At 41.9% G+C, this 24,224-nt stretch overlaps 3 protein-coding genes and 1 long non-coding RNA gene across 4 annotated transcripts; 2 read left to right on the top strand and 2 right to left on the bottom strand.

The window, feature by feature from the left end:
• Positions 1 to 57: 57 nt before the first annotated feature.
• On the top strand, positions 58 to 1,779 carry LOC116926567 (transmembrane protein 41B). The gene is made up of 5 exons (XM_032933515.2): positions 58 to 191; positions 303 to 786; positions 857 to 1,055; positions 1,122 to 1,260; positions 1,341 to 1,779. Exons 2-5 carry the CDS (start codon positions 479 to 481, stop codon positions 1,508 to 1,510), a joined length of 816 nt encoding a protein of 271 aa, XP_032789406.1. The 5' UTR covers positions 58 to 191; positions 303 to 478; the 3' UTR covers positions 1,511 to 1,779.
• LOC116926532 lies at positions 1,612 to 3,284 on the bottom strand. The gene is made up of 5 exons (XM_032933471.2): positions 2,450 to 3,284; positions 2,226 to 2,389; positions 2,018 to 2,166; positions 1,812 to 1,953; positions 1,612 to 1,727 (listed from the first exon to the last, which is right to left on the bottom strand). The coding sequence occupies exons 1-4, from the start codon at positions 3,120 to 3,122 to the stop codon at positions 1,848 to 1,850; spliced, it is 1,092 nt and encodes a 363-aa protein (XP_032789362.2). The 5' UTR covers positions 3,123 to 3,284; the 3' UTR covers positions 1,612 to 1,727; positions 1,812 to 1,847.
• Positions 3,285 to 3,438: 154 nt separating this feature from the next.
• LOC116926608 lies at positions 3,439 to 6,265 on the top strand. Its single transcript, XR_004396176.2, has 3 exons — positions 3,439 to 3,633; positions 3,696 to 3,815; positions 4,163 to 6,265. It is a non-coding gene; the product is annotated as an uncharacterized LOC116926608 (long non-coding RNA).
• On the bottom strand, positions 5,551 to 24,222 carry LOC116926487 (sodium/potassium-transporting ATPase subunit alpha-B). Its single transcript, XM_045175847.1, is given in 17 exon segments — positions 5,551 to 7,466; positions 7,567 to 7,675; positions 7,739 to 7,862; positions 7,974 to 8,148; positions 9,008 to 9,102; positions 11,223 to 11,479; positions 11,596 to 11,785; positions 11,787 to 11,891; positions 11,893 to 11,951; positions 12,054 to 12,668; positions 12,785 to 13,252; positions 13,322 to 13,376; positions 13,379 to 13,690; positions 13,953 to 14,156; positions 14,737 to 14,886; positions 15,106 to 15,186; positions 24,143 to 24,222. Coding segments are annotated over 17 exon segments (3,147 nt in total). The 5' UTR covers positions 24,170 to 24,222; the 3' UTR covers positions 5,551 to 7,345.
• Between the last annotated feature and the right edge of the window lie 2 nt (positions 24,223 to 24,224).

Raw genomic sequence — 24,224 nt, 5'->3', positions numbered from 1 at the left:
TCCTAAGAATTTCCTAAGAATTGCTAGAGGACTGCTTCACCATTAAGCCATTAACTAGGAAATGGACATGGAAATGGGTAAAGAGGTCAATTGGGCTGGCTAGCGCCACCTAATGGCTGATTTCAAAATGGATTGACGTCAGATTGACGTGTTTTGGTTTTTCAGGAAAGGAAACCATTGTAACTTACACAGTACGTAAATATTGGATTAAAAATAAAACCCTTTTAGCTTGTTACATAAAATTAAAAATATTTATACTTATGAAAAAACATAAATTTACTAAAAATCAATATATCTTTCAGTCAGCTGGCGTGCAGACGCCGCTATTTAAAACATGACATGTCATGAGTGTGATGTGTGAACAGCAAAACAGTGTGCTTGATCAAGATTTCTTTATAAAATAATTCACCGAAACGCTGCCCAATTGTGAAATACAGTGTTAATTAATATTTCTCTCCACTGAACTTATTCTTCAAAAATGAAAAACGGATCGGCAAAAACCAAAAGCACGAAGAAAGCGGCAAAAGAAGCCGCAAAGAAATCGAAAGATGCTGGTAGCATCAGCATGAGAAATGCCCTTGCAATCCTAGTCATTATCTTCGTATTTTCGATTCTCTCACTTACATGTGTCTATAGTTGTTTTCCTGAAGTTGAAGAATCAGAGAAACAATATATCAAGCTGCCCAGAGATATTGAGGATGCAAAACATCTTGGTGCTGTTCTTTCTCATTTCAAGGATAAGTACTATTTAGAAGTTCTTGGAGGAGTCTTCATCACTTACATATTGTAAGTGCAGCTTTAAATATCATAATTTTAAAACTCATTTCTCCCTTAATTTATATGTATGTTTTTCTAGTTTGCAGACATTTGCCATACCTGGATCAATTTTCTTGTCCATTTTGTCTGGATATTTGTTCCCATTTTATCTGGCCTTGATTCTAGTCTGCTTCTGCTCTGCAACTGGTGCATCATTGTGCTATTTGCTTTCCTACTTGGTAGGGACAAAGCTTGTTAACAAATTTGCCAAAGAGAGGGCCCAGTCATGGGCCCAAAAGGTGACAATAGCTGAATTAGATTTCAGAATCATTTAACTGAAAATTTTATTGGATAACCAATAACAGGTCAATCAACACAGAAATAATCTCCTCAACTACATCATCTTTCTAAGAATAACACCTTTCTTGCCAAATTGGTTTATCAATATTGCCTCCCCAGTGATAGGCGTCCCATTGAGCCCATTCTTTTTTGGAACGTTTCTTGGTAACGAGGGCTTCGTAAACTTTTTTATTTCAAACAATGCAGTAAAAAATTATCGAAATTTATCGTTATTCACGTTTTAGGTGTGGCACCTCCATCCTTCGTCGCAATTCAAGCTGGGACGACATTGAATCAGTTGACATCGTCTAGCGATACAGTATCACTCAATTCCATATTGATTCTTGCGGCTTTCGCCGTGCTCTCGCTGCTACCGGTGGTATTCAAGCGACAACTCCAGAACAAGTTTAGCTAAAAACAACATTATCATCACAGTGTCCTCCGTACCCTATTAGACTGCAATTTTATGTTTGTTAACAAGCTTCTGTATTTTGACGGGAGATTCCATTCGAACAATGTGGTTTCTGTATTGTGTATTAATAAAAACGAACTGACATCTGTTACACTGATTTCACCACCCAATTTGTTAATCGATGCGGGAATCAGGTTCCACAATTGCCAATTGTAGTACACTATATAACATGTATGAAATTTTAGTTACAATAAAATTAAATCCTCATTTAATATACAAATCTATATCGAGATCTACTCTGTACCTTTGAGTAAAGATTTGTGCAACTGCCATCCGTCGATCAGTGTGTCCTTGTTAATAGCTGTGTGAGTACCTCGAGGCATAACTTAGGGAGTTGAATACGCAAGTGATGAAAGAGGTGAATAGAACAAATACTATCAATATGGCTAATGGAAATAACATATACCATAATTAGTGGCTTAGTTACACGCAAATTAAAGGTTGAACAACCTGTATGCCCGAAGTTCTCGGTGCGGTAGGAGGTTACTCAAATTCCAGAATCGGTTCGAGATGAATCCACCAAGAAATTGCAATAATTTTCGGCTCATTTTTGAGTGAATTTCCTTGATACCTCCCAATATTGGTTTATCGCTGGTATCCTAGACAAACAATAGAAGATTTGCGTGGGTCCCGCTAACTGGTATAAAATACTGTGAACCTTCACGATGGGGATACTACCGCTGTAACATACAGTCGGTGATTTAATGACTGTTGATTTCTCCTTCTTAAGTTCGATTACTTGAGTGTAAGACCGACGATCAACAAACTTTTGTCCGTGTTCGCCAAACAGGTTTGAGATGAGGCAACTTTCTTCACGCAGACCTGGAGAAAGGATGTGTTAGTTTAGAATGCCCTAGTACGTTTAAAAGAGATGAAAATTACCTGTCAGAAATGGGTAGGCAAGCCAAAACAGGCTTGTGACAGGATAGACATAGTCTTGAATATTTTTTAGATACCACATTTGTGATAGTTTGTGAGTCAAAGAAACAGTGTACAATGCAGTCAGTAGAACAAAGAAGCAGGATGAGGGATGTGATGCTGGCATGACTGTTTGAAAAGTGTTTCCAAACTGCAAAATGATGGAGTCAGCCAGGGGATTATTCTCCTGACTGACTCCCTTCACGTTTTTTTGGTTCTCTTCAGTTTGATTTTGGGGATCTGTTAACTGGACAGAGAGAACCATCGGCTCTTCATCCTGTGAGGGAGTACTGCTGTCCTCGAGCCAATCATCATCTTCATCCTGAAGCATTGCCATCAACTGGTCGGTGCTGACTGACACAGTGTTAGTGGTAGCTTCTGGTTCTGGCTGCTGTTCATGAACACCATTCATGGCAGAGGAATGGCCATTGACTTCCACTGCATGACCATTTGGCACCTGGCTGGATTGGCTCCTCTGCTTAACATCATTCATGACCTGTCTAAACATCTCAGTAAAATTTGAACTGAGATCGGCAAAGGCTGAGTCCGTTGCCGTATCCCAAATATCTGCTACTTCGCTCTTGTACCAGTCGAGGATATCGTTCTCCGAAACGTCTTCATCGTCGGAATCCATCATCTTACAGAAAAACCTACTGCGTTAAATGTGACACATCCAACCGGCTTTCCTATCAAGGCGTTATATAACTTAAGCGATGACTTCGTGAGCAACCATTAACTACTATTCAAACATTTCAAATTACAAAGAATACAAACATGCCTTTGTATGATACAACTTGACTTTGAGCGGCGTCAGCTAAACAGACGTCTGTCAACTGTCAAGAAGAAAATTCCCTTACAGTGGCGACACGACGGTATTTTTAAGAACTATTTTGATTAGGCGGGAAATCGCAACGAACCCATGAAACAAAGAGTTGCATCGACTGTCTAAAAGTGTCGACAGCGAACAAACTCGAATAATCAGAGCAGTGATCAAACGTCTTTACAGACTTCCTCATTTGTCGATGATTGGGAATTCTGCCGTTGCTGTATGCAAACTTGAGCACGTACTGCATCGGTAGCCCATTGTGCCGACCTCTTTTGATACAACTTCAAGTGGCACTCGCTTCTTCCACAGATTATCTATCATGGTTGCATACGTCCTTTTGAATGAACTGCATGGTAACAGTTCCTTTCACCCTGTTTTGTTTAGGTACGGATTAGGTTGGATATCCAACTGCATTTTATGCTACTGTTTTTACCAAGTACCTTCATCCCCCTTCGTCACATACAGTCGAAAAGGATCTAATCGGATGGATTAATTTTAAGATCGGTGTGTATTTCGAGTTCATTTTCCTTTTCTTTAAATCTTAATGATAATAATACTTAATGTATTAACTGTACGGGTGAAACAAAGAAAGAGTCTGGGTTGGGAAGTATCAGCACAAGGGAATGGGCTGAACTTGTGAGGAGAAGAACAAGTTTTCTTGATATCTTTCACAAAAAAAGTAGTAAAACAAAAACTAAACAAGTAAAAGCCATATTGCGAGTCAACTGATGACACTTTCGATAACCATGGACGTTACACAAGGCTTCCCTCCTTCTCCGCCACCCTATTTTTAATTTATAAATTTTTTTAAATTGAATTCTATCATTTAAAATTTGTTTTCTTTTTTTCAGTTCCACCTGTTTAAGAAAACAGTAATCCGAAACTCAAAGGAATCAAACTAAAATGAATTTGACTATTGAATCAATGAAATGATTGAGAATTGGGAATACGGGCCACGAGAAAGGTTTCGTAATGCAGCTGTGTCCTCTACTGTTGAAAGAAATACAGGAGCCTACGAAAACTGGCCAAAGAAATAAAGAAAAGATGTAGATCGAAAGAAGAAAGATATCAGAAATGTCGGGAACGTGAAGAATCAAGTGAAGGGAGTTAGAAGAACAGAAAAGAAAAAAAAAATAAAGTTCCCGATTGAGTCGATTATCGATCCCTACACACCGCCACACACACGAGATGATTAACACGATTATTGCAACGCAATCATTTGTCTTAAATAAATGAATCGGGGTTTGGAAAATAACCTAGAAGATTTTTGTGAGTGTCGAGACGCCGAAAATCTTGTGTGAGACGAGTGAACGTATATGCATCACTCGCCATTGTTTTGCCTATCAAAAGGTACTGAGATTGTTGGACGAGGTGTACAGGTTAGAAAAATGATTTGCAATTACGTTCTAACGAGTTTCCTTCTTTTTTGAAGTCATCGACTGGAATGTCTCGGCTTCTATTGTTTGACTTAAGCATAGAGAGTTTAGATTTTTCGTTATTTATTTACTAGGTGGATCATGTGTTTGTATGATTGGATTTCAAAGGCAAAAATGAACCAGAAAAAAAAAATCCAGTCCAATAAATAATGATGAAGCTAAAATAACAAACAAAAACTGAACTCAAGATTGTTTAAACGGCAGTAAGGTCTTTCCTCGATTGTTTTGTTGTATCAATATTTTTCTTTTTTGCTTAACTTTCTTCTTGAAAACGAAACGATCGTGTTTCGGGCTCTAATTTCACTCTCAGATTTCTTTCTTCCTACTTTCATAGTTGGATGTTATTGGAAAAAGGATCGAACAGATCGTTTTTCCAGTATGTTTTTTTTGTTGTTGTTGAGAGAAGATGACAAACTACACCAACGCAAAGCTATTCGATCGAGGAACAGACAAGAGCAGAAATGACTATATCCAATAGCAATACTCCCAAAGTGCTAAAGAAGAGAGATTGAAAAAAAAGAAAGAAGAACGGGCCTGTCGATATGATCGAGACATCAGCTACACGAGCGGAAAAAGAGAATAGATGTTTTACTATTTAAAGGAGCTGAAATGACGAGAGAAAAGTTGCAGCAGCATCCAATTTGAATTGGCTTCGACTTCACCCAGAACTCGGGTGGAGAATCACGTCATATATTTTCGAATCATTTTCAGAGAAACAAATGAAAAGACGAGTGGTCTAAATTTGTTTAGCTGCAAGTCGTGAAGAAAAATATAAAGAAAGAAGAAAAACAACTTCAACGAAATTTGTTTGATTTTTTTTTTTTGTTTTTTGTTTTATGGCTGTACGACGACAGTTTCGGCCATTTTCTCTCTTATTATTTTCGTTCCGTGTCTATAACTACATGACGTTTCCGCAAAATAAGAGAGAAAGATAAGAAGGTAAATGAGGAGAAAGATGTGTTTGTTGAATGGAGGATTGTAAAATTACAAAACCAAAAAAAAAAAGAGTGTAAAATTGCTGGACGAATTGAGAAATTAATTGCATAAAATGAGGAGAAGAAAAAAAATTAATCGGGAGAAAAATCGAAATAGAACAAACGTAGGGATTGGTGGAAACGTCCTGATCGACGAATTCCTCGGAAGTAAATCAATCATTAAAAAAAGATAGTAATAATAGAAATGGGGCGGGTGTGAGTGTGTGTGTGTGTGAAAAAAAAAAAAAAATTCAACAACGGTAGATTCAATCCACTGATATACATCAAAAAACTTATTTTTTTTTTCTTACTTTTTTTTGCGTAATAAATGCCTCCGAGACAACAGACGGCCTTTAAAATTTTTTTTTATCGCTACTTGTACTACGGGATTTTTTTTTTCTCTCTTTTGCTTCTTTGTAAATACTTCACATTTCTTTGTTCTTCTACTTTTTCTTTTTGTTGGTTGTTGCTCTTTGCGTCTCGCCCTCGTCACATCGATCGTGACGTAAAAAGTCCGAAATTTGCGTTTTTTTTTTTTTTAAACCTCCTACATCCTCCCTCCCACTCACATCCCCACTATGCCAGATAAGAACGCTGTGAAAATTGGGGGAGGGGCTCTTATTGGATAATAGACTAAGACGAAAAGGGTCGGTAGGGGGGGCGCCAGAGAGTGACAGAATTTTGCATGGAAAAGCCAAAATTGAGAGAGACAAAAAAGCTTCATCGGGGAAACATATCGGCCATTTGAAATGTGTTCGTCAAAAAAAAAGAATGGAGAGAAACGACCGAGATTCGGTGAGACGTTGAGGTCATCGGGTACTTTTTTTTTGTTTTTTGTTTTTTTTTGTTTTTTTCAAAGATGGTTTTCAGTGGACAGAGGGAGATTCGAAATTTTTGGGGGTTTTCTTCCCTCGATAAGGACAGAAAGGAAAATCGAAAAGCCATAGAAAACATACACACAACAAAAACATGATCGTTAATAAAAACAACAACCAACAACGCAAGTACGTCCCTCTGTACACACTCAAAAGATTGGCGTCATGATTATTTTTTCCTTATTTGTTTGTTTGTCCCCCCTTTCGTTTGCTTTCTTCTTCTTCTTCTTTATCTACCTGCAAAAAGGATTTCAAGAGATTCGGGGTGGGGTCAGGAAGAGAAAGCAAAAACAAAAATGACCATCGTGTAGGACCAGTCCCGAAATTGCACTGTGATGAGTCCCGAGCGATCGTCAAAGACGACTGTGTCAATAAAAAAAAAAAAAAATACTACGTATTGTTAAATTAACTTTTGTTTTTGTTTTAAAGCTTCCACCGCACGAATGTGAATGTGTGGTGAGTGTGTGTGAAAAATGTGTCATAGCGATTTTAGCCCTTGATTTGTTTCTGGAAGAAAAAAGAAGAAAAAAACCTTCGTTAGAGATTCAAACAGGGGGGTAGGGGGGTAGGTGGAGGGATCCTTCAATTTTTGCTAAATGAAATGAATTGGCAGGTCGCAACGCAGTAAGTTCTCCGATTCTTCTGATTCATCTTGCTCCTAATGATGGTCGAATGTTGCTGCTCTTTCTTGTATGTCATTTTTGTTTCGCCTTCTTCTTCTTTTTGTTTGCTATTTTTCTTTCTCTTTTTTAATAGTACGTCTCTCTTTCGACCCATCCGCCCGGATTGCGACGCAAGATGAATTTACGGCACTCGTCGTAGACGAAGATCAATATCGAGAAAGGAATGGCCGGCAGCCACCAATTGATCCTGCAAATAGGCAAGTGCAAATGGAAACGAGATTTCGTTTTTTAAGTAATCAAAAGCGACAACAAACGAGGGGAGGGCACTATGAAAGTGGACCACTCACTTCAAAGGGTACATGCGGAGACCCTTGTCCATGCCGGGAGTGTACGAAAGGAAGGCTGCCATAGCTGTCTCGAAGAGAAGACCAAAGTTGAGGACGTGATTGCGCATGCCTGAGAAAAGAAGGCATTAATCGCGAAATGTTCATCTTTCATTTCTAGGGTATTTTCACTTACCCTGGTGCAGGATCGAGTTGCGTCTGGTCTTGCAAATAATCAAATCGGCCCATTGCACTACGACGATCGATACGAAAAAGGCCGTGTGGCAGGTATACTCCAGCTGTTTACGAGCGTCGTAAGTCTAAAAAAAGAATTCATTCATTCATTTTGTTTTTTTGCCCCAGACGTGAAGAGATTGTGCGTTTTTAAAAGCAGCTTGCTCGCTCCAGCCAAATGAATCATTCTAATTTACCCATTCTTGGCCGTAAGAGTCTTGGAGATCATTGACGGCGCGCGAGTCCCAGTTCTTGCGGATGCCAAACAGCAAGTCGGGCCGGAATCCATTTTCGGCCATGATGACAAAGTAGACAAAGAAGCCAGCCGATGCTTGGATCATACCGACTTGGCCGTAAGCCATGGAAATCAACCTTGATTTTTTTTTTTTGGAGAGGAGGGGGTTAAAGAATGAACGAATAAAACATCTGTTTTTTTTTTTTAAACAAAAATTATGTAACAAAAGCATTTGACTATTTCTCAACACATTACGTGTCCTAAGAATGTTCCATTCAAATTATAAAAAAAAGAGTAAAAATAAACAAATCAAAAGAGAGACATCCAGTTGTTTGGCAACTATCAATCTCAACTTTTGTAAACTTTCCTTTTTTTAATAATCGACGACAAACTGTTACTTGTTTTAGTTCAAAAGATTCTCCAACACATTTGTTTTTTAATAATTTTGTCAATTGGGTTTTGTTTGTTTTTCTCCCCTCCACAATGTTGAAGGGATTATTTGTTTAGTTGTTATGCAGAAGCTACCAAAGGAGGGAAATAGGGAAAAACTCTTGAAAGATCAAATAAAAAGAACACAAAATCAATCACGAAACTAGAGAAAACGTTCTACAATAAAGAAGAGAGAAACCACCGCACAAGGAAATGAAAAGAAAAAGAAAAAAATGTGCCATAACCCACCAGAGAAGAATATCGATTGATCCAAACGAATTAAAAAAGTATATATAGATTAAAAGCCTTGTATGTTGGCGATGATATATTACCTTATCGTCAGGCGGTGGATCTTTTTTTTTTTTTTAATTAAGAATTTAAACTAATTGATATAATCTTAACAAATTTCAAAGCTACAGCTAATGATTGAATCATTTTCTTTTTCCCACCCTAATTCACAATTCTTGATTCTAAAAAAAAAAACGACACGTTAATAAAAAAATAAAGAACAAAAAAAAAAAAGAAGAGGGGAGGGGGGCAAAATGGAATCTTATCCGACAACCTTACCTGTAATTGACGAGCTTATCGGTGAAAGGATTGCGTGGCTGGCGCTTCATGATATCGGACTCGGCAGCCTCGTAGGCCAGAGAGATGGCAGGCACCTAAGTGACGGAGCATAGGCCACGAGATACATTCTCTCTCATTGTCTAATCTGTCATCTCTCTGTTCAACTAAAACTACCTCTTCGAACCGTGCTGATCAAATCAAAATTGGCAAGGAAATTCGCCTCTAAATCTATCGGCCCCATTCCTGACCCGCGAATGTCTTACAAGTGCAACTCATCCGACTAGAAACTAAGCCCATGTCCGTCGGATCCCGCGCATCGTTTGGAACGTACTCACCTTTGCCAACGCCCATCAATCTGCCACCAGATGGGCAATAACAAGAGTCTAATTTGTTCTGTAAAGGTGATCTTGTCCAGAAGCGAACAACGAAAGCGGACGGAAGGAAAAATAGAAAAGCCAAATTGAAATGACACCCATGCACGTAATAGATAAAAGGAAACGGACTAAATGAGAATAAACACGCAAGTCTAGATAGAGAGGAAGGAAAACAAATGGAACAGAATAATAAAAAAAATAAAAATAAAAAATAAAGAATAAAGAACGTGTTTCCCCGGGGTTGGTGATGATAATTGGGCAGGAGATTTGGTATGCGTTCCAGTCTGTTTTGGCTTACCTTTCGTTCACTAGTTTGTCGGTGAATGGATTTCTTGGCCGACGTTTCATGATATCCGATTCGGCTTCCTCGTAGGCTAAGGAAATAGCGGGGACCTGGTAGTTTGGTGATCGGTGTCGTGGGTAGATGGAGATTTCAAGTAACCAACAACAAAAAAAGAAACCGGGGGGTGTCGACAGTATTCACGCACACACAAAGGACACGCGCACACACAGACGCACAAAATCAATAAAGAGAGAAAAAGAAAAATCCAAAATCAATTAAAATTGAAAAATGAAAAAATTAGAAAGAAAAAAGGGAAAATTTTCAAATGTAAAACAATCAACCGGGCCGGCAAAAAAAAAAAATGCAATCATTTTGATATGCAAATATTATGTAAAACTTTGATCTTTTCGCAAAGTAAAAAAAAAAATTTAATAAAATTTGACTAGCCATTCGATCAGAATAAATTTCTTTTTACCGGCCAGGCACATCGAAGATCACATGCTCATATTGAATTTAAGAAATCGCCGGGGGGGTTCCCATCGACAATGAGCAACACTTTTTTCTATCAGCTTAACGTGGAATGTGAGGTAACAAAATGAAACGAAACGCAAACCAAAAATTAAAAACGAACGGCCATTTTTTGTTCCCCCCCTTTCCCTACATCTTTTTAAAAAGGCTTGAAACATGGAACGGTTACACTGAGCGGCAGCGGCCGTGCAAGTAATAAAAAAAAAAAAAAACATGAAGGGAAGGGAGGAGGGACACACAGAAAACTCATCAAAATTGCTCGACCCATCCCACTGGCCGAAGCGCGTTCCAGTTGGCGACGATCCATCAAAATGAAAGAAGGGGGGAAGCACCAATCAGGCCACAACGACATCCAATATATTAGAGAGTGTGCCGTCCACATAGTGCAAATAAAAATAGATAAAAGCCACCCAACGTTGCGCTCTCGCGTCCATTCTTTTTTTTTTTTTCCTTTTTGGTGGGCCCAATCTATTTGTCAAACGGTGATATTGGACAGCAAAGGGATGAACGAGATTAACACGGCGCTAGGTAGAGGGGGAGCCATGCACCAACCACTGACCTGACCTGTAGTTCCTTCTGCATCATTTCTTTTTTTCCCTAATTGCTTGCACACACACACACACACACACACAGACACACGCGGGAGAGATGGTATTATGTTTCGGATTATTTTTTTAAGGGCTGATAATTCTCGCACACCACGCCATCTTCCCCACCACAAGATAAGCCTCCCCCCCCTCTCCAATACCTTTCATTGACTAATTTATCCTTAGTGGGGCTACGAGGTGGTCGCTTCATGATGTCGTTTTCAGCCGATTCGTAAGCCAAAGAAATGGCCGGTACCTAATGTTTGTTTTTTTGTCGGTTTTGTTTTAAAGAAAAAAATTAGAATTGGGGGACATTTCCAATTTCAAACAATTCCCGCCCCTCGCGCGCACGGTCAAAAGACAACAAGACATACGTGAGAAGGTCTAGCTGAAAGTGGTGATTCGATTATCTTAGAAGTAGGAGAAGGGACGAAATGTCTTACCATGTCGGTACCCAAATCGATACACAAGATGGTGACGGTGCCGAGCGGCAGGGGGATGTCGCAGCAGATGAAGAGCAAAAAGGGCGAGATCTCGGGGATGTTGGACGTCAGCGTGTAGGCGATGGATTTCTTCAAATTGTCAAAAATCAATCGACCCTCTTCGACGCCGGTAACGATAGAGGCAAAGTTGTCGTCCAACAAGATCATGTCGGCGGCCTGTTTCGAGACGTCCGAGCCGGCGATACCCATGGCGACACCTAGCGGTCAAAACAACAACCACGCCCAATGAAAAATGCCCAATTTCCATTTTCAAGAGCCGAATTTTTTCAAAATTTAAAAAAATAAATCCAAAATCCATCCAAGTTTCACGTACCGATATCGGCTTTCTTCAGAGCGGGCGAGTCGTTGACACCGTCGCCCGTGACGGCCACGATGGCTCCTAGTCGTTGGCAACCCTCTACGATGATGAGCTTCTGCTGGGGGGACGTGCGAGCAAAGACGATCTCGGTGTGGTTGCGTAGGACGTCGTCCAAGTCGTCGCTGTCCATGTCACGCAACTCGCCCACCGTGAACGACGGCAGCCTTGGCTAGACGTTTGTCAACCTCTTCGACGGGGATGTTGAGTCGCTGGGCCATGTCCTCGACAGTTTCATTGCCCTCAGAGATAATGACCGACGGATTTGGCGATGGCTTTAGCAGTGATGGGGTGATCACCCGTCACCATGATAACTAAGTAGAGACGAAAACAAAACAGAAAACAAAAAAATGAAAAAGACATCGTCAAGTGGACCGTCAAATGATTGCAATGAAAAGGAAAGGAAAGAAGATTACCTTTAATGCCGGCCGAGCGACACTTGGCAACAGCGTCGGGCACGGCAGCGCGGGGCGGATCGATCATGGAAATGAGTCCGACGAAGCGGAGTCCAGTCAGCGGAAAGTTGGGGTCATCAGCGTTGAAAGCGTATCCCTTGGGGAACTTGTCCAGCGGTAGGTAAGTGTCGCAAAAGCCGAGCACTCGCTCGCCCAGACCGCCCAGCTCCATGTAGGCCGTGTTGAACGCGTCCCTCATCTCGTTGTCCAGCGGTTTCTCGACGCCGTTCAGCAGGATGGTCGAACACACGTCGAGGATACGCTCGGGCGCTCCCTTCATGGCCAGGAAATAGCGGCCGTCGTTCTTGTCCTCGTTGTCGTGGATGGACACCTGGTACTTGTTGGTCGAGTTGAACGGCACTTCGCAGACCTTCTTGTTGCGCGCGCGGATGGCCATGGCCTCACCGGTGGCCAGCTCGATGCATTTGAGGAGAGCGGCTTCGGAGGCGTCGCCATTGACTTCGCGTTTCAAAATCGGGATATTGTCCTGACCGGGTTTGAATTCAGCGCGGCTGCACAGTCCGGCAACGCGGGAAAGGGCTTTCCATCCGCTGCTAGTCTTGTCGTATTGGGCACCTGTTTATTTTAATTTATTTATTTATTTTATTTTATTTTTTTTTTCAATTTCAAATTGCCGATTTCATTTGATTTTTGTTCTAAATTTTAAATGATTTCAAACAGTTGAAACTAACCAGACTGATCTTCGGTAGTGTCGGCTTCGATGATTTGGCCGTCGAACCACATGTGGGCGACGGTCATGCGGTTCTGCGTCAGCGTTCCAGTCTTGTCGGAGCAGATGGTGGACGTCGAGCCGAGCGTCTCGACGGCTTCCAAGTTCTTGACCAGGCAATTCTTGCTGGCCATGCGCTTGGCCGTCAACGTCAGGCAGACGGTGACGGTGGCCAGTAGACCTTCGGGCACGTTGGCCACGATAATGCCGATCAAAAAGATGACGGCGTCCAGCCACTGGTAGCCGAGAATGAGGGCGATGACGAAAAACGTGACGCCGAGGAAGACGGCCACGCCCGTAATCAGGTGGATGAAATGGGCAATCTCGCGAGCGATGGGGGTCTCGCCAGAGCTCAAGCCGGAAGTCAATCCGGCGATGCGACCCATCACCGTATTGTCCCCGATGCTAATGACGATGGCGCGGGCGGTACCTTTTTAATGGTGGCGTTTTAATGATGACAATCATTTCCAATTTGCATTGATTCTTGACTTTGACTTACCTTCAACGGCGTTGGTGGAGAAGAAAGCCAAGTTTTTAGTCTCCAGCGGATTTTCTCATTGGTGTACTCGCTGCTGCGGCTCTGCGGTTCCGATTCGCCCGTCAGCGACGAGTTGTCCACTTTGAAGCTGCGCGCCTCGATGATGCGAATATCGGCCGGGATGCGGTCACCGAATTTCACCTCGACAATGTCGCCGATGCAAATCTCTTCGGCCTTCATCGTCTGCTTGAGGCCTTCGCGCACCACGACGGCGTATTGCGGCACCATGTTCTTGAACGACTCCATAATCTTGTTGCTTTTGCTCTCCTGGTAGTAGGAGAAGACACCCGTCACGACCACCACGGCCGTCAACACGATGCCCAAGTACAACTGTTGTCCAAACAAAGATTGGCATTTTCGAAAACAAATTTTAAAAAGATAGAAACGAACACATTTGAATATTCATAGAACATCCCATTATTCATAGAATGGCAATATCGACGTACAAAAAAAAAAGCATGGCACGGTTGCCTAGGCAACCGTCCCCCCTCCCCAAAAAAAAATTGTGTTCTGTTAGATCCATTCAAACTTTAAGCGATTGAAAAAAACAAAAATGGTTCTATTGCAAAGTGAAGGAGAAAGGAAGACTTACGTTGTCACCGAGGACGTCCTCTTCGGTGCTGACTTCGATCGAATAGGCGACGAAGCAAAGGATGGCACCGACCCACAGCAGCATGGAAAAGCCGCCAAAGAGGTTCTTGCAGAATTTCACCCATTCGGGCGTCGTCTTCGGCGGCGTCAGGGCATTGGGACCGTCGCGTTCAAAGATGGCCTTGGCTTGCGCTGTAGTCAAGCCCTGATTCACACAAAATCAAACACCAGTTCAAGCAAAACGATTTAAACATAATCTCGTCATTTGCCCAGCGCACACAAAAATGATTACGTTCCACAGTGTGTCTGTGTGTAAGGCTTATCTTCGGCGCCATTACCTTATAAGAACACTCCCTCCCCCCTTTTTTTGTTTTCAATATTTTTGATCTTGTTAGTGGTACTAATAAGAACATACACATCATATGTGCGTGTTTGTGCAGATCCCACTCAAAGAAAAATGGGAAAAGCGCTGGACAAGGGTCGACATGGCAACGAAAAGCGTCGCTTCTTTTTTTTTTTAGCTGACTAGACGACTAGAAACGTCCAAGAAGATACACATAAAGGGGCTTCTCATCGATCGGGAAAAGCCCCGACGAGTCGCAGCGAACTGCCACACCCACTGCATCGTTCATGGGGGGAGTGGAGTGGATGGCAAAAGAAAGAAAAAAAAAAAGATATCGAGTGTATGTGTGATTTGCCCATGTGGTACCTTAGGAAACGTTTCAGTCTAGCGGAAATAAATAGAAAGAGGAAAGACGTCGGGGGGGAGAAAAGATGGAACTGACCGTCTCGGGATTGGTGCCCAGTCGTTGGTAGAGCTCCTCGATGGGGATCTTGTGATCGTCGATGTCCAGTTCCTGCTTCAACTCGTTCATGTCTTTGCCCTTCTTGGGCGCCTTTTTGCCAGCGCTAGGCGCCGCATCCTTTCGCCGATACTGCCATGTAAAATAAGCAAAATTCAAATGAGATTTTCTCAATTTTTTTTTAAACCATTTCGAACTCGATTTTCCGTGCCTATCCACTGTGTGCGGTCAAACGAGCCAGACACAAGTGCGTTAGGCCAATAGAATTTAATTGCCCTTCCTTTTCTTCTCCGCAATTGGCCCGTGGCGGAGAAGCAGAGCGCCACATTGGCAAATTGCTTGAAACATTACCTTGGCAACACCATCGGCACGGAGGCAATCGTCGGGTAAGGTGGCTGTGGTAGCCGTCCGGTACGAATCCGCACGACCGTACTACACGTATGCAAATGCAAATGCAAGGCAAATCAAAAGGGGAGGGAGGCAGGCAGGCAGGCAGGCAAATCATAAAAAAACAACAAACAAACAAAATAAATTGACAAATTAAAACGATTTCAAGTAAAAATAATGAAACATACACGTCAAACATAAACTGATGGCAAAACATTGCAAATGAATGTAATTTTCAGCAATGATTCATTTTCGATTGCTTCATTTCAAAATGGCGGCTATAGCGCAAAAGATTTAATCAACTAAGGCCAAATGTTCTGAAATCACGTGAAATGTACCGCAATGACGTACGGGAAAAAACAACAAAAATAAATGAAATAAACGAGCGTGAAATCCTGGAAACGGATGTGGGGAAAGAAAGAGAGCGGGTTCTCGTCGGTGTAGTACAACCGACCGCTGGATATAAATACAAGGAGAGTCACATTTGAGTACTGGAAATCGATGCCAAAAAAAATAAATAAAACGGCTGGACGGGCTGGCGCACCGGAATCCTATTTTTAGACATGGATTCACTTCTTGCGGCTTTAAGTTGTTATGGAAGGCGCAACTATAAGAGCGAAAAAGAGTTGCGTCAGAGCTCAACCAATAAAAAAGGGGAGATAAATATTTTAATTTTCCGTTTGAAAAAAAACGACAAATGACCGTCCACTTGTCACTCAAAGAGAACCAAACCCGAAAGCGCCACACCTGCCCCTATCTAAGAAGAGCTTAACTAATGAGCCCTGTATCCAACTTTGTAACACTGCGGCTCTCGTCGCTTTAATCAAGCGCAACTATTTGCATAGAGCGGCGGCGGTGGTGGTGGTCATTAAGAGAAGAGCCTCTCTCTTCGGCCTCCTGTTCTTTTCGATGGCAAACATGTCGGGCGATGGGCAAAACTTGTCATCGCTGCAGACGGAAAACGTCATCGACGTTTTCTTTTTGGATATGTCACCACATGCAGTCAGACTCGCATCCCGCAGTGCTCAATCGATTTGGCCGTTGGTGCAGCGAGTTGATCGTTATTTCCCTACTGTTTTTCTATCCCTACTTTCGGATAGAGAAAGAAGAAAGAAAGAAGGGAAGCCATAGAAAAATGGCCTGATTATACTTACAATGTACTTGGGGTGTAGTAACGACGACTGCAGCACCGTCTGCACCGACAACCGTACAGCGTTACCTAACTTCCCCCCTGCTGTTCTTCGAGAAAAACACGCAAACTAACTATTCAACAACACTAACGTCATGATGACCGTCGTGTTTCCATGGAGATTTCGGAACAATGTGCATGCAGACGTCTATTCTCACATTTCGGTGGCGGGTAGGGGGGAGGGGAGACGAAATGAAAAGGGGGGGGAAAGAAAGGCAAAGAGATGGGGGGAGGGAGAATTCGTGAGTGATAAGGTGCACGCAAAACTCACGAACAGGGTAGCAGAATAATCGAAAATAATCTCAATCAAGTCCAATACAAAACATAAAAAAAATTTAAAAAAATGGTGGATATGCAAAACAGCATACCACGAACGGTTCCAACCGGAAACATAACGCAATGATGACTAACCTCAGGCATGATTGGTAATTGGACGAACCAGACGAATTTTTTTACGATGACAAAGGATTTCTGTTTCGATTTCTTTCTAATAGAAGGCACCACCCACCACACCGTCACAACGTTTTAGTTTTGTTCGGGTATTCCGTTTTTATTTTTCTAAATGCAATTTCTTTCAGATCGCAGATGTCTGATGAAGACAAATCAAATTTCCTGCCGAAACACAAACACACACATACACACAACTCACGCACAAATCACGGAGAGAGAAAAAAGGCCGCGCCAGAAACCCACACACACACAAAAAAAAAACAATTTTTTTTTTTATTTTTTTGTTCTTTCCTTCCGTTTTCCCCCCCAAAAAATTTGGACTCGACGGACAACTGGCCGAGCAGACGACTCCGGCACGACTGACCGACTTTGCCGTCGTTGAACTTTTTCTCTCATTTTATTTGATTTTTTTTTTAGTTCTTAGTTCCCTCCCACCCCTTGTCCGGCTATCGGGTAGAACTCCTCCCGGAGTTGATATTGCGCACGCTCGGGTCGCAGAAGAGCGAAATAAAAGTGCCCGCCAGAATGCGCCACCATCGCACAGTTTTCTAGTTGCAAGATTTACACACTTTACGTTAGCGCAGGGAAACGAACGGGAAAAAACATTTCCATTTTGCCATAGTAACAGACGACTGGCAAAATCTAGATAAATAAATCATCTTCTTTTGTCATCTTTTGCATATATTATACATACATGTAATGTGTAACAAGATGAAACGGTCTCGACGGATCAAAAGAAATACAAATAATTGATTGCGATTCCCTACATTTTCACGCGATGGCCTCGGCGAAACGGGAGGCAAGTTGATGAAATAAGAGCACTGGCAGTTTATTAATAGTTAAGTCCCACCAGCCCCGTTGGTTGGCGCTGGCATATGTACCCACACACACACACACACAGATGCATCGTTTCGCTTATTATTTCCTTGCTTATGTTTCCGTTCAACGGCTGCAAAAATTCTTCTCCTTCCGTTCTCCCTCGCCCGAAACAAATGCAACGCGATGCACTCGCAAAGATAACAAAAGAAAGAAGAAAAATGTGGATCTGTCGGAACGACATTACTGCAAGAAGAAAAGGCGCATGCTGCCACAACTCGATATAATAAATAAATAAATAAAAATGGACTGACGTAAAAAGAAAGCATCTAATACAGTCTCGAGTTGCTGCAGCTCCTCTTTCAATGTTGCCTACTCAACAAAACATATTTTTTTTTTTTTGTGTTCCTTGTCAACTGTCGTAGACTTTTGAATCCCGGACGGCGGAATGGCGGAGGATGTCGCAGATAAAAATGAGACAAGGCAACACACACACACACACACACACACGCACGCACACAAAACTAAACAAATTGTGAACAAAAGAGATTGCAGTGTAAGCGATTTAAATAAATAAACTGTTATTCATTGTGCGCTGAAAGAAAATTCAAACGGATCGATGGGATTGGCGCAATTCCAATTCGATTTTTTTTTTTTCAATAGGAGCGCGAGCACTAGTGGCAAAGAATCCTCTCAAAGATGGCGCAACGGCCGTGTGGGTGGGGTTTAGTTTCCAAAATAAATCTTGCAAGCGAAAAAAGGAGCAAACCTTCCAATTTCTTTAATAGAATTGGCTCCACAAACAAAACAAAACAAAATAAAAAAGAGAGGGAGGGAAGATTTTACTGTCGTGATGGTTACACGCTATAATGTTATGTCACACAGGAGACGAGGAATAATAGAAAAGCCCCACCACACGGCCGGAATCAATCCGAGCCAAGAGCTCGATTGCCCCTTTTATTATCTCCATCCATCTGGCCATAATCGATTGTTTTTTTCGTTTGTTTTCTTTTCTTTTCTCTTCTTCCTATTGCTAAAAACATAATCACTTTCAGTGCCAGTGGAACACTACATGTACCGGTTAGGAGGGAGGCAAATGCGATTGTCAGGTTTCCCGCTGATTGGATCAAGTCGAGAAAAGAAAAAGAAAAAAAAAAGAGTTTCAAATTTCACGATCCTAGGACTCTGTAACCCACAGCACCCAAGCATTTTTTTTCTCCCGCAAAGCTCAGTGTTATTACACGCCATCTGGAGACCAGACGCTTGGCCATCAACAATTTTCATTTTTTTTTTTTTTTAAGTTTTTCACGCTCGGAAAAATTCCCCTACCCAATCGGATCAAACACACATGCAGACAAAAGATCAGTTCACACAAGCTGCTCGGCTCTTCTCCCTTATACAACCAAAATGGATTTCCCTTCGAGAAACTTCGCTTAGATATAGAGATGATACAACCTACATCCTTGAGCTTCAATCTTTCTTTTCCTGGGGAAAAAAGCAAAAAAAAATGAAAAGCTTCCGGCCTTTATGTTATCCGATGGGACCAAGCTGCTAGAGAAGGGGGGAAGACCAAATCAACTACAAGTAAAGAACGAAAAACTTAAAGAGTGAGCTTTGACAGATTGGCGTTCATCCCCAGCGCCATCGCGTGACGTCAAAAGATTTTGTTGTCGTTGAATATTTCTGATTAAATATGCGCAAAAATGTCGATTTCTTTTTCATTTTTTCATAGACAAAAAAGACGGGGCCGCATAGACACAGGGATCAGTCCACTACACCATGGTAACACACACAGACACAAAAGGGGGGAATCCGGGTGACAATCCCAATTTTCTATCCATCCAAAATGGCAGATTCAGCGAATGAAAAAGCAAAATCTAATAGACGACAATAAAAAATAAAATAAAAAGAAGCAGCTAGTCTAAATAGCAGTGACTTTTGCACTACCCCCCAATATCGACGACATCAATCGACGCGAGCTTCATTTCCATTCTTTCTTCTCCGCCAACCAGATGAAAGTAAAGAACCCAAAAAATTGGAGAGGGGGGGGGGCAGCTTCGATCCTGCCGGATGGAGCGAAGAGAGAAAACCTTCGCACACATCAGACAAGAAGAAAGAGAAAGGTTTTATTTATTTTTATTGATCCTTTCGGTGTCTTCTCTCTGCACATGCACCCACACACACACACACAGGCGGTGTGTACAGTGTGTATAGCGAAAAGCGTAATAATTCAGTACACACACGATGGTGTAGGCGGAGCTTTCTGGAAAATAGGAGGGGCACACAACGGGTTTTTTTCTCGACTGAACGCACGACTACTGTAGACAATGCGCAATGTAATAAAGAGTTTTATTTCTTTCTTGTTTCAAAGGGAGAGAGTGGTATCCTACCAGCCCATCATTCCCGCCCCATCTGAGACATTGGTGGAGAGGAGTTTTCATTCGTCAAGAAAAAAAGAAAAGGAAAAAATGAGAAGCTGTTCCTTCATCCGTTAGAGATTCACGCGCACGCAAAAATGAGCCCCTCCCTGGGCGCCTTAAGAAAAAAAAAGAAAAAAATCCCGCTGCAAATGTTGCCCGGTCATTTTCTTTTCCCATTTCACGCCGGTCCAGCCACACCACGCAATTGCCGCCGGGCAAGAAAATGGGGATCGATTACACGGATGAAAATGTTCCGCTTTCTCTTCTCCTTTCTTCCGGACGCGATGACATTTAATGTTACACATGTCCAGTAGCCTGTCATTCGCGTTGCATCAAAGACCATGGGCGAGGGGATGAAGAGAAAAAAAAAAGAAACCCTTCGGCACATACACACACCCCCAAACACGCTGGGCGGGATGTTTTACGGCGACCCTAGACTCCTCCTACTCACGCGGATCGATGTCTGATGAGTCCCGCCATGACGGCCATTAGTTTACGAGAGTCATCCGGTGATCGAAATTGCCCCGGCCGGTTCCGTATCCCCCCCCCTCCCTTTTCTTTCTTTTAAATCAATGTCCACAAACGCAGTCGGATTGAACTCTTACAAAATAAATTATCGTTTCATCCCCGCGCATTTTGTTTTGTTTTGTTTTTTTTGGGCCGCGCGAAAAGTCTACAGTTCGTGCGGAACGCAAGCGCCGTCCTGTGGAATATTAATGACATCCATCGATACAATGGCCGCCCCCCAGCCCCCCCAAAAAGAAGAAGAAAAAATCCAATTTCGAAGCTAATCGATCGGACTTTGACCACGAGAAAACAACGGCGGAAGGATGGGGTGGCAGTCAATTAGAACAGCGGAATTTTCGACAGATATTTGGCTAAGAATGAGATGATGAAATGTGATACGAACGGCACGAGACACAGTACAACGGAATCTCTCCAAATTTCTCGTTGTGGATTTAAAAAATAATAATAAACTTGATTGTCGTCCAGTGCTCTACACCCTCCCTTTATTCAAAGTTGATTCCGATCTGCAGATAGAGTCCAGCTTTTAATCCAATCAGGACAATGTCAAAAACCAAAAGAATTGCGTGACACAACAGCCATATTATACGATTGCTCTTAATCCGTCATCTTTGTCGTGTTCCATGTACAACAATGGCAGATTACACCCCCCCCCACCCCAACCCAGAAAAAAACAACAACAACAAAGTTCCCTTTTCAAGTATATCAAACGGGCGAAAACACAGACACACAAACCGTCTGTTGCCAACTGTGTGTTTCTATGTAAATTTCAAGGATCGCTTTTTTCCTTATAAACCGGGCAGGATTTGTTTTTCTTTCCCCCTGTTTCAAACACAAATCTCCTCCAGTTGGACAACATAAGGTCTAACAAAGACGTATATTTTAAAAAAACCTCAATAAAACGGGTCTACTTAAAAAATAAACAAAAAAGTCCTTGGCCGGCCCACGGAACGGCCAAAAGAGATTACGCAAAAACTCTTTCGTTTGTTATTTGTTTACTTGGAAAATCCCTACTTTCCTTTTCAAATTAATTTGATTATCTTAATGAAAGAGAGATTAATATTTTATTTTTGAAACATTTTTTTGTTTTGTTAATTATCTACCAGATGTGTGTGGTGGAGGACGCCAATCAGCTTTGGGGAGGGGAATGTCTACTGATAGGTCAGACGAGATAGATTATTTAAGCCTGTCCAGGGCAACAGGGGAAAAGAATTAAGACCAAAAACAAAAAAAAAGACAAGAGGGAAATTTTTTTCTTTTTTGAGGTCAAAGATATGGAAATAGCTTTGGCGACGTAGAGACTCCTGAAGAACAATAATAGACCATTCGGGAGAGGGGATAGGTTTCGAAAGGTTGTTGCAGAGAGGGAGGATTAAAAGGGCGTGTGAGGTGTCCTATCATTTCTCTCTTTGGAAGTAAATGGTCGAGGGAATTTCCCAAAAGAACAAGTTTTAACTGGAGGGGAAAAAAAAGAAATTGTTTCCAGGAAAGAAAAAAAAGAAAACCACCTCTTTAAGATGGGAGACATTACTTAAAAAGATAAGCAAGTCTTCCCCCCCCCCACCACTCCTCTGTGAAGATGCTTTTGAAGTTGAGCTACGTCAGAATTAGGCAAATGAGGTCACGATCGTGTGAAATGTCTCTCTATATTCCCTACTGAACAATTTCTGCAGACGCGATCGTCTTCAAACTGAAAGAAGAAATCCCGGTTTGATTTTTGGATGACCTTAAAGAAAAGAAGAAAAAAAAAAGGGGGGGGGATTGGATGCACCTCGATCTTATGATGACGATCGTCAAACTCGATAAGACTACTGTCTAGCGTAACGGGCTGAGATCTAAGTTTAGACATTTCAGAATTGAGTGCCAAAAGAAAACGAACATCCTACAGAGAAACCAACCAACAAAACACACACAAAAAAAAGAAGGTGATGGTGGTGGAAAAGAGAAACGATGTGATTTATTCCAGCGGAACGAGAATTTGTGAGACTACCCAATTTCCGTTTCCCCCCTCCGTTGATCACGTGTGTGTCATGTCTCCACACACACGAGTTCCAGGTGGGCTCTTCAGTCACGATGGAATTTGGAGACGTCAGACACGGGATGGATCGTGTCAAATGTCATCCAAATAAAAACCGTTGCAGTTTGCATGGAACTTTGCAAACACAAAAAACATTATTTAAAAAAAAAAGGCTATTGAGAAAGAGGAGCTCAAGACAAGCCGACATTTATTTGCCTACACCCTAAACTTGTCTTTCTGCGCGTATGCACCTCACGACGAGCTGCTCTCGCGATCAATACGAACCGAGTCAAACCGAGAAAAACGGGAAAGGTCAACGGTAGCGGCGACGGCGCGTCAGAGTCTGCAGACACAACATGCGCTTCGCCCACAAGAGAGTCTAAAAAAGCTCGTCTCATTTCAAAACGAAAAGGGAAAGAAAAAAACAAAAAACTGATGGGGCTTTTTTTGTGCGATCAATAGTATAGTAGTAGTACTACTACTACCAGACTATTTGAAGCATCGGACATGTTACAGACAGGCCATTGGCTTCAAAAGGACAGACTTTCCATCCTAGACGGCTTAACAATGGAACAATGAAAATGTTTGAAAAATATTAAGGTGAAAAATCTGAAAAAATAGGAAACATGGATTTGTTTTCGAACACGATGAAAGTAATGGATGAATACAAAAAATCATGAATCGATGTAGCAGGCAACCCAAGAAAACAATTCTCCATTTGTGAGTGGAAGGGACATGTACCAAACGTTGGCATGGATAACACGCACAATAATAAACTAGTCCGAATCGATAGGCGAGTTAGAAAATGACGTAATCATGCCCTGACGACGGGGGGGAATCGCATTATCTAGTGCTGCTTTTTATCCATGTTTCTTTTGGGGTTCTACTATGATTATTACCCACGAACGAATCAATACATGAGAGGGGGAAAAAGAAGGGACCGGCGACAAGACAATAACGACGTTTCGAATCAAACGCTTCATCGAGTCGAAATGGGACGGAGACCAATCACACCTTTTCATTATCTGTTGTGTTTTTCGCGCTCCGCCTGGCTCTCGTTGACGATGATCTTAATCACATTCTCTGAACATGGTGATAGGCAGATCATTTTTCGTTTCAATACCAGCAACGTAAGTTACAAATTAGGGAGACTTGATTTAGCAATTGCCTCAATACACGCAATGTTACGAGATGGGAAATAAACATATCAAAGAGGAAAAAATTTCCGCCAACAACAAATTATCGAGGAACGATAGAAAATGGTTGAAAAGCACGCCAAACGTGCGTGGAGACGAAAAATCTAAACAAAAAACAGGGCGTTGGTACCAAACAGCCCGAGGCTAAATTCCTGTATGCCCTACGAAAAAGCTTCTCTTCTTTTTTTTTTTTTCAAAAACATGCCTAGGTAAGAAACGGTACGAACCGATACAATTGTCATTTTTCGAGGCACAAACAAGGCGTGAAAAATTTGGCATGTCTTTCAAAGCGATGCACTTAATCGAGGACTACACGTTGAAAAAATCGCACAAACTACAAAATCAAAAAGATCTAAGGAAAATTAAATAAATTAGCAGAGGTACTTACGTCTTCCATCCTTCCCTTGGAGGCCATCTTTGGAAACGACTTGTGCAACGGTGCCGGTTCGATGCAATTGTTCCACCTATAC

This window comes from Daphnia magna, linkage group LG7, assembly GCF_020631705.1.
Source record: "Daphnia magna isolate NIES linkage group LG7, ASM2063170v1.1, whole genome shotgun sequence".
Lineage (NCBI taxonomy): Eukaryota > Metazoa > Arthropoda > Branchiopoda > Diplostraca > Daphniidae > Daphnia > Daphnia magna.
Note: the sequence above shows the minus strand (reverse complement) of the source record. Positions and strands in the feature narration are given on the sequence as shown.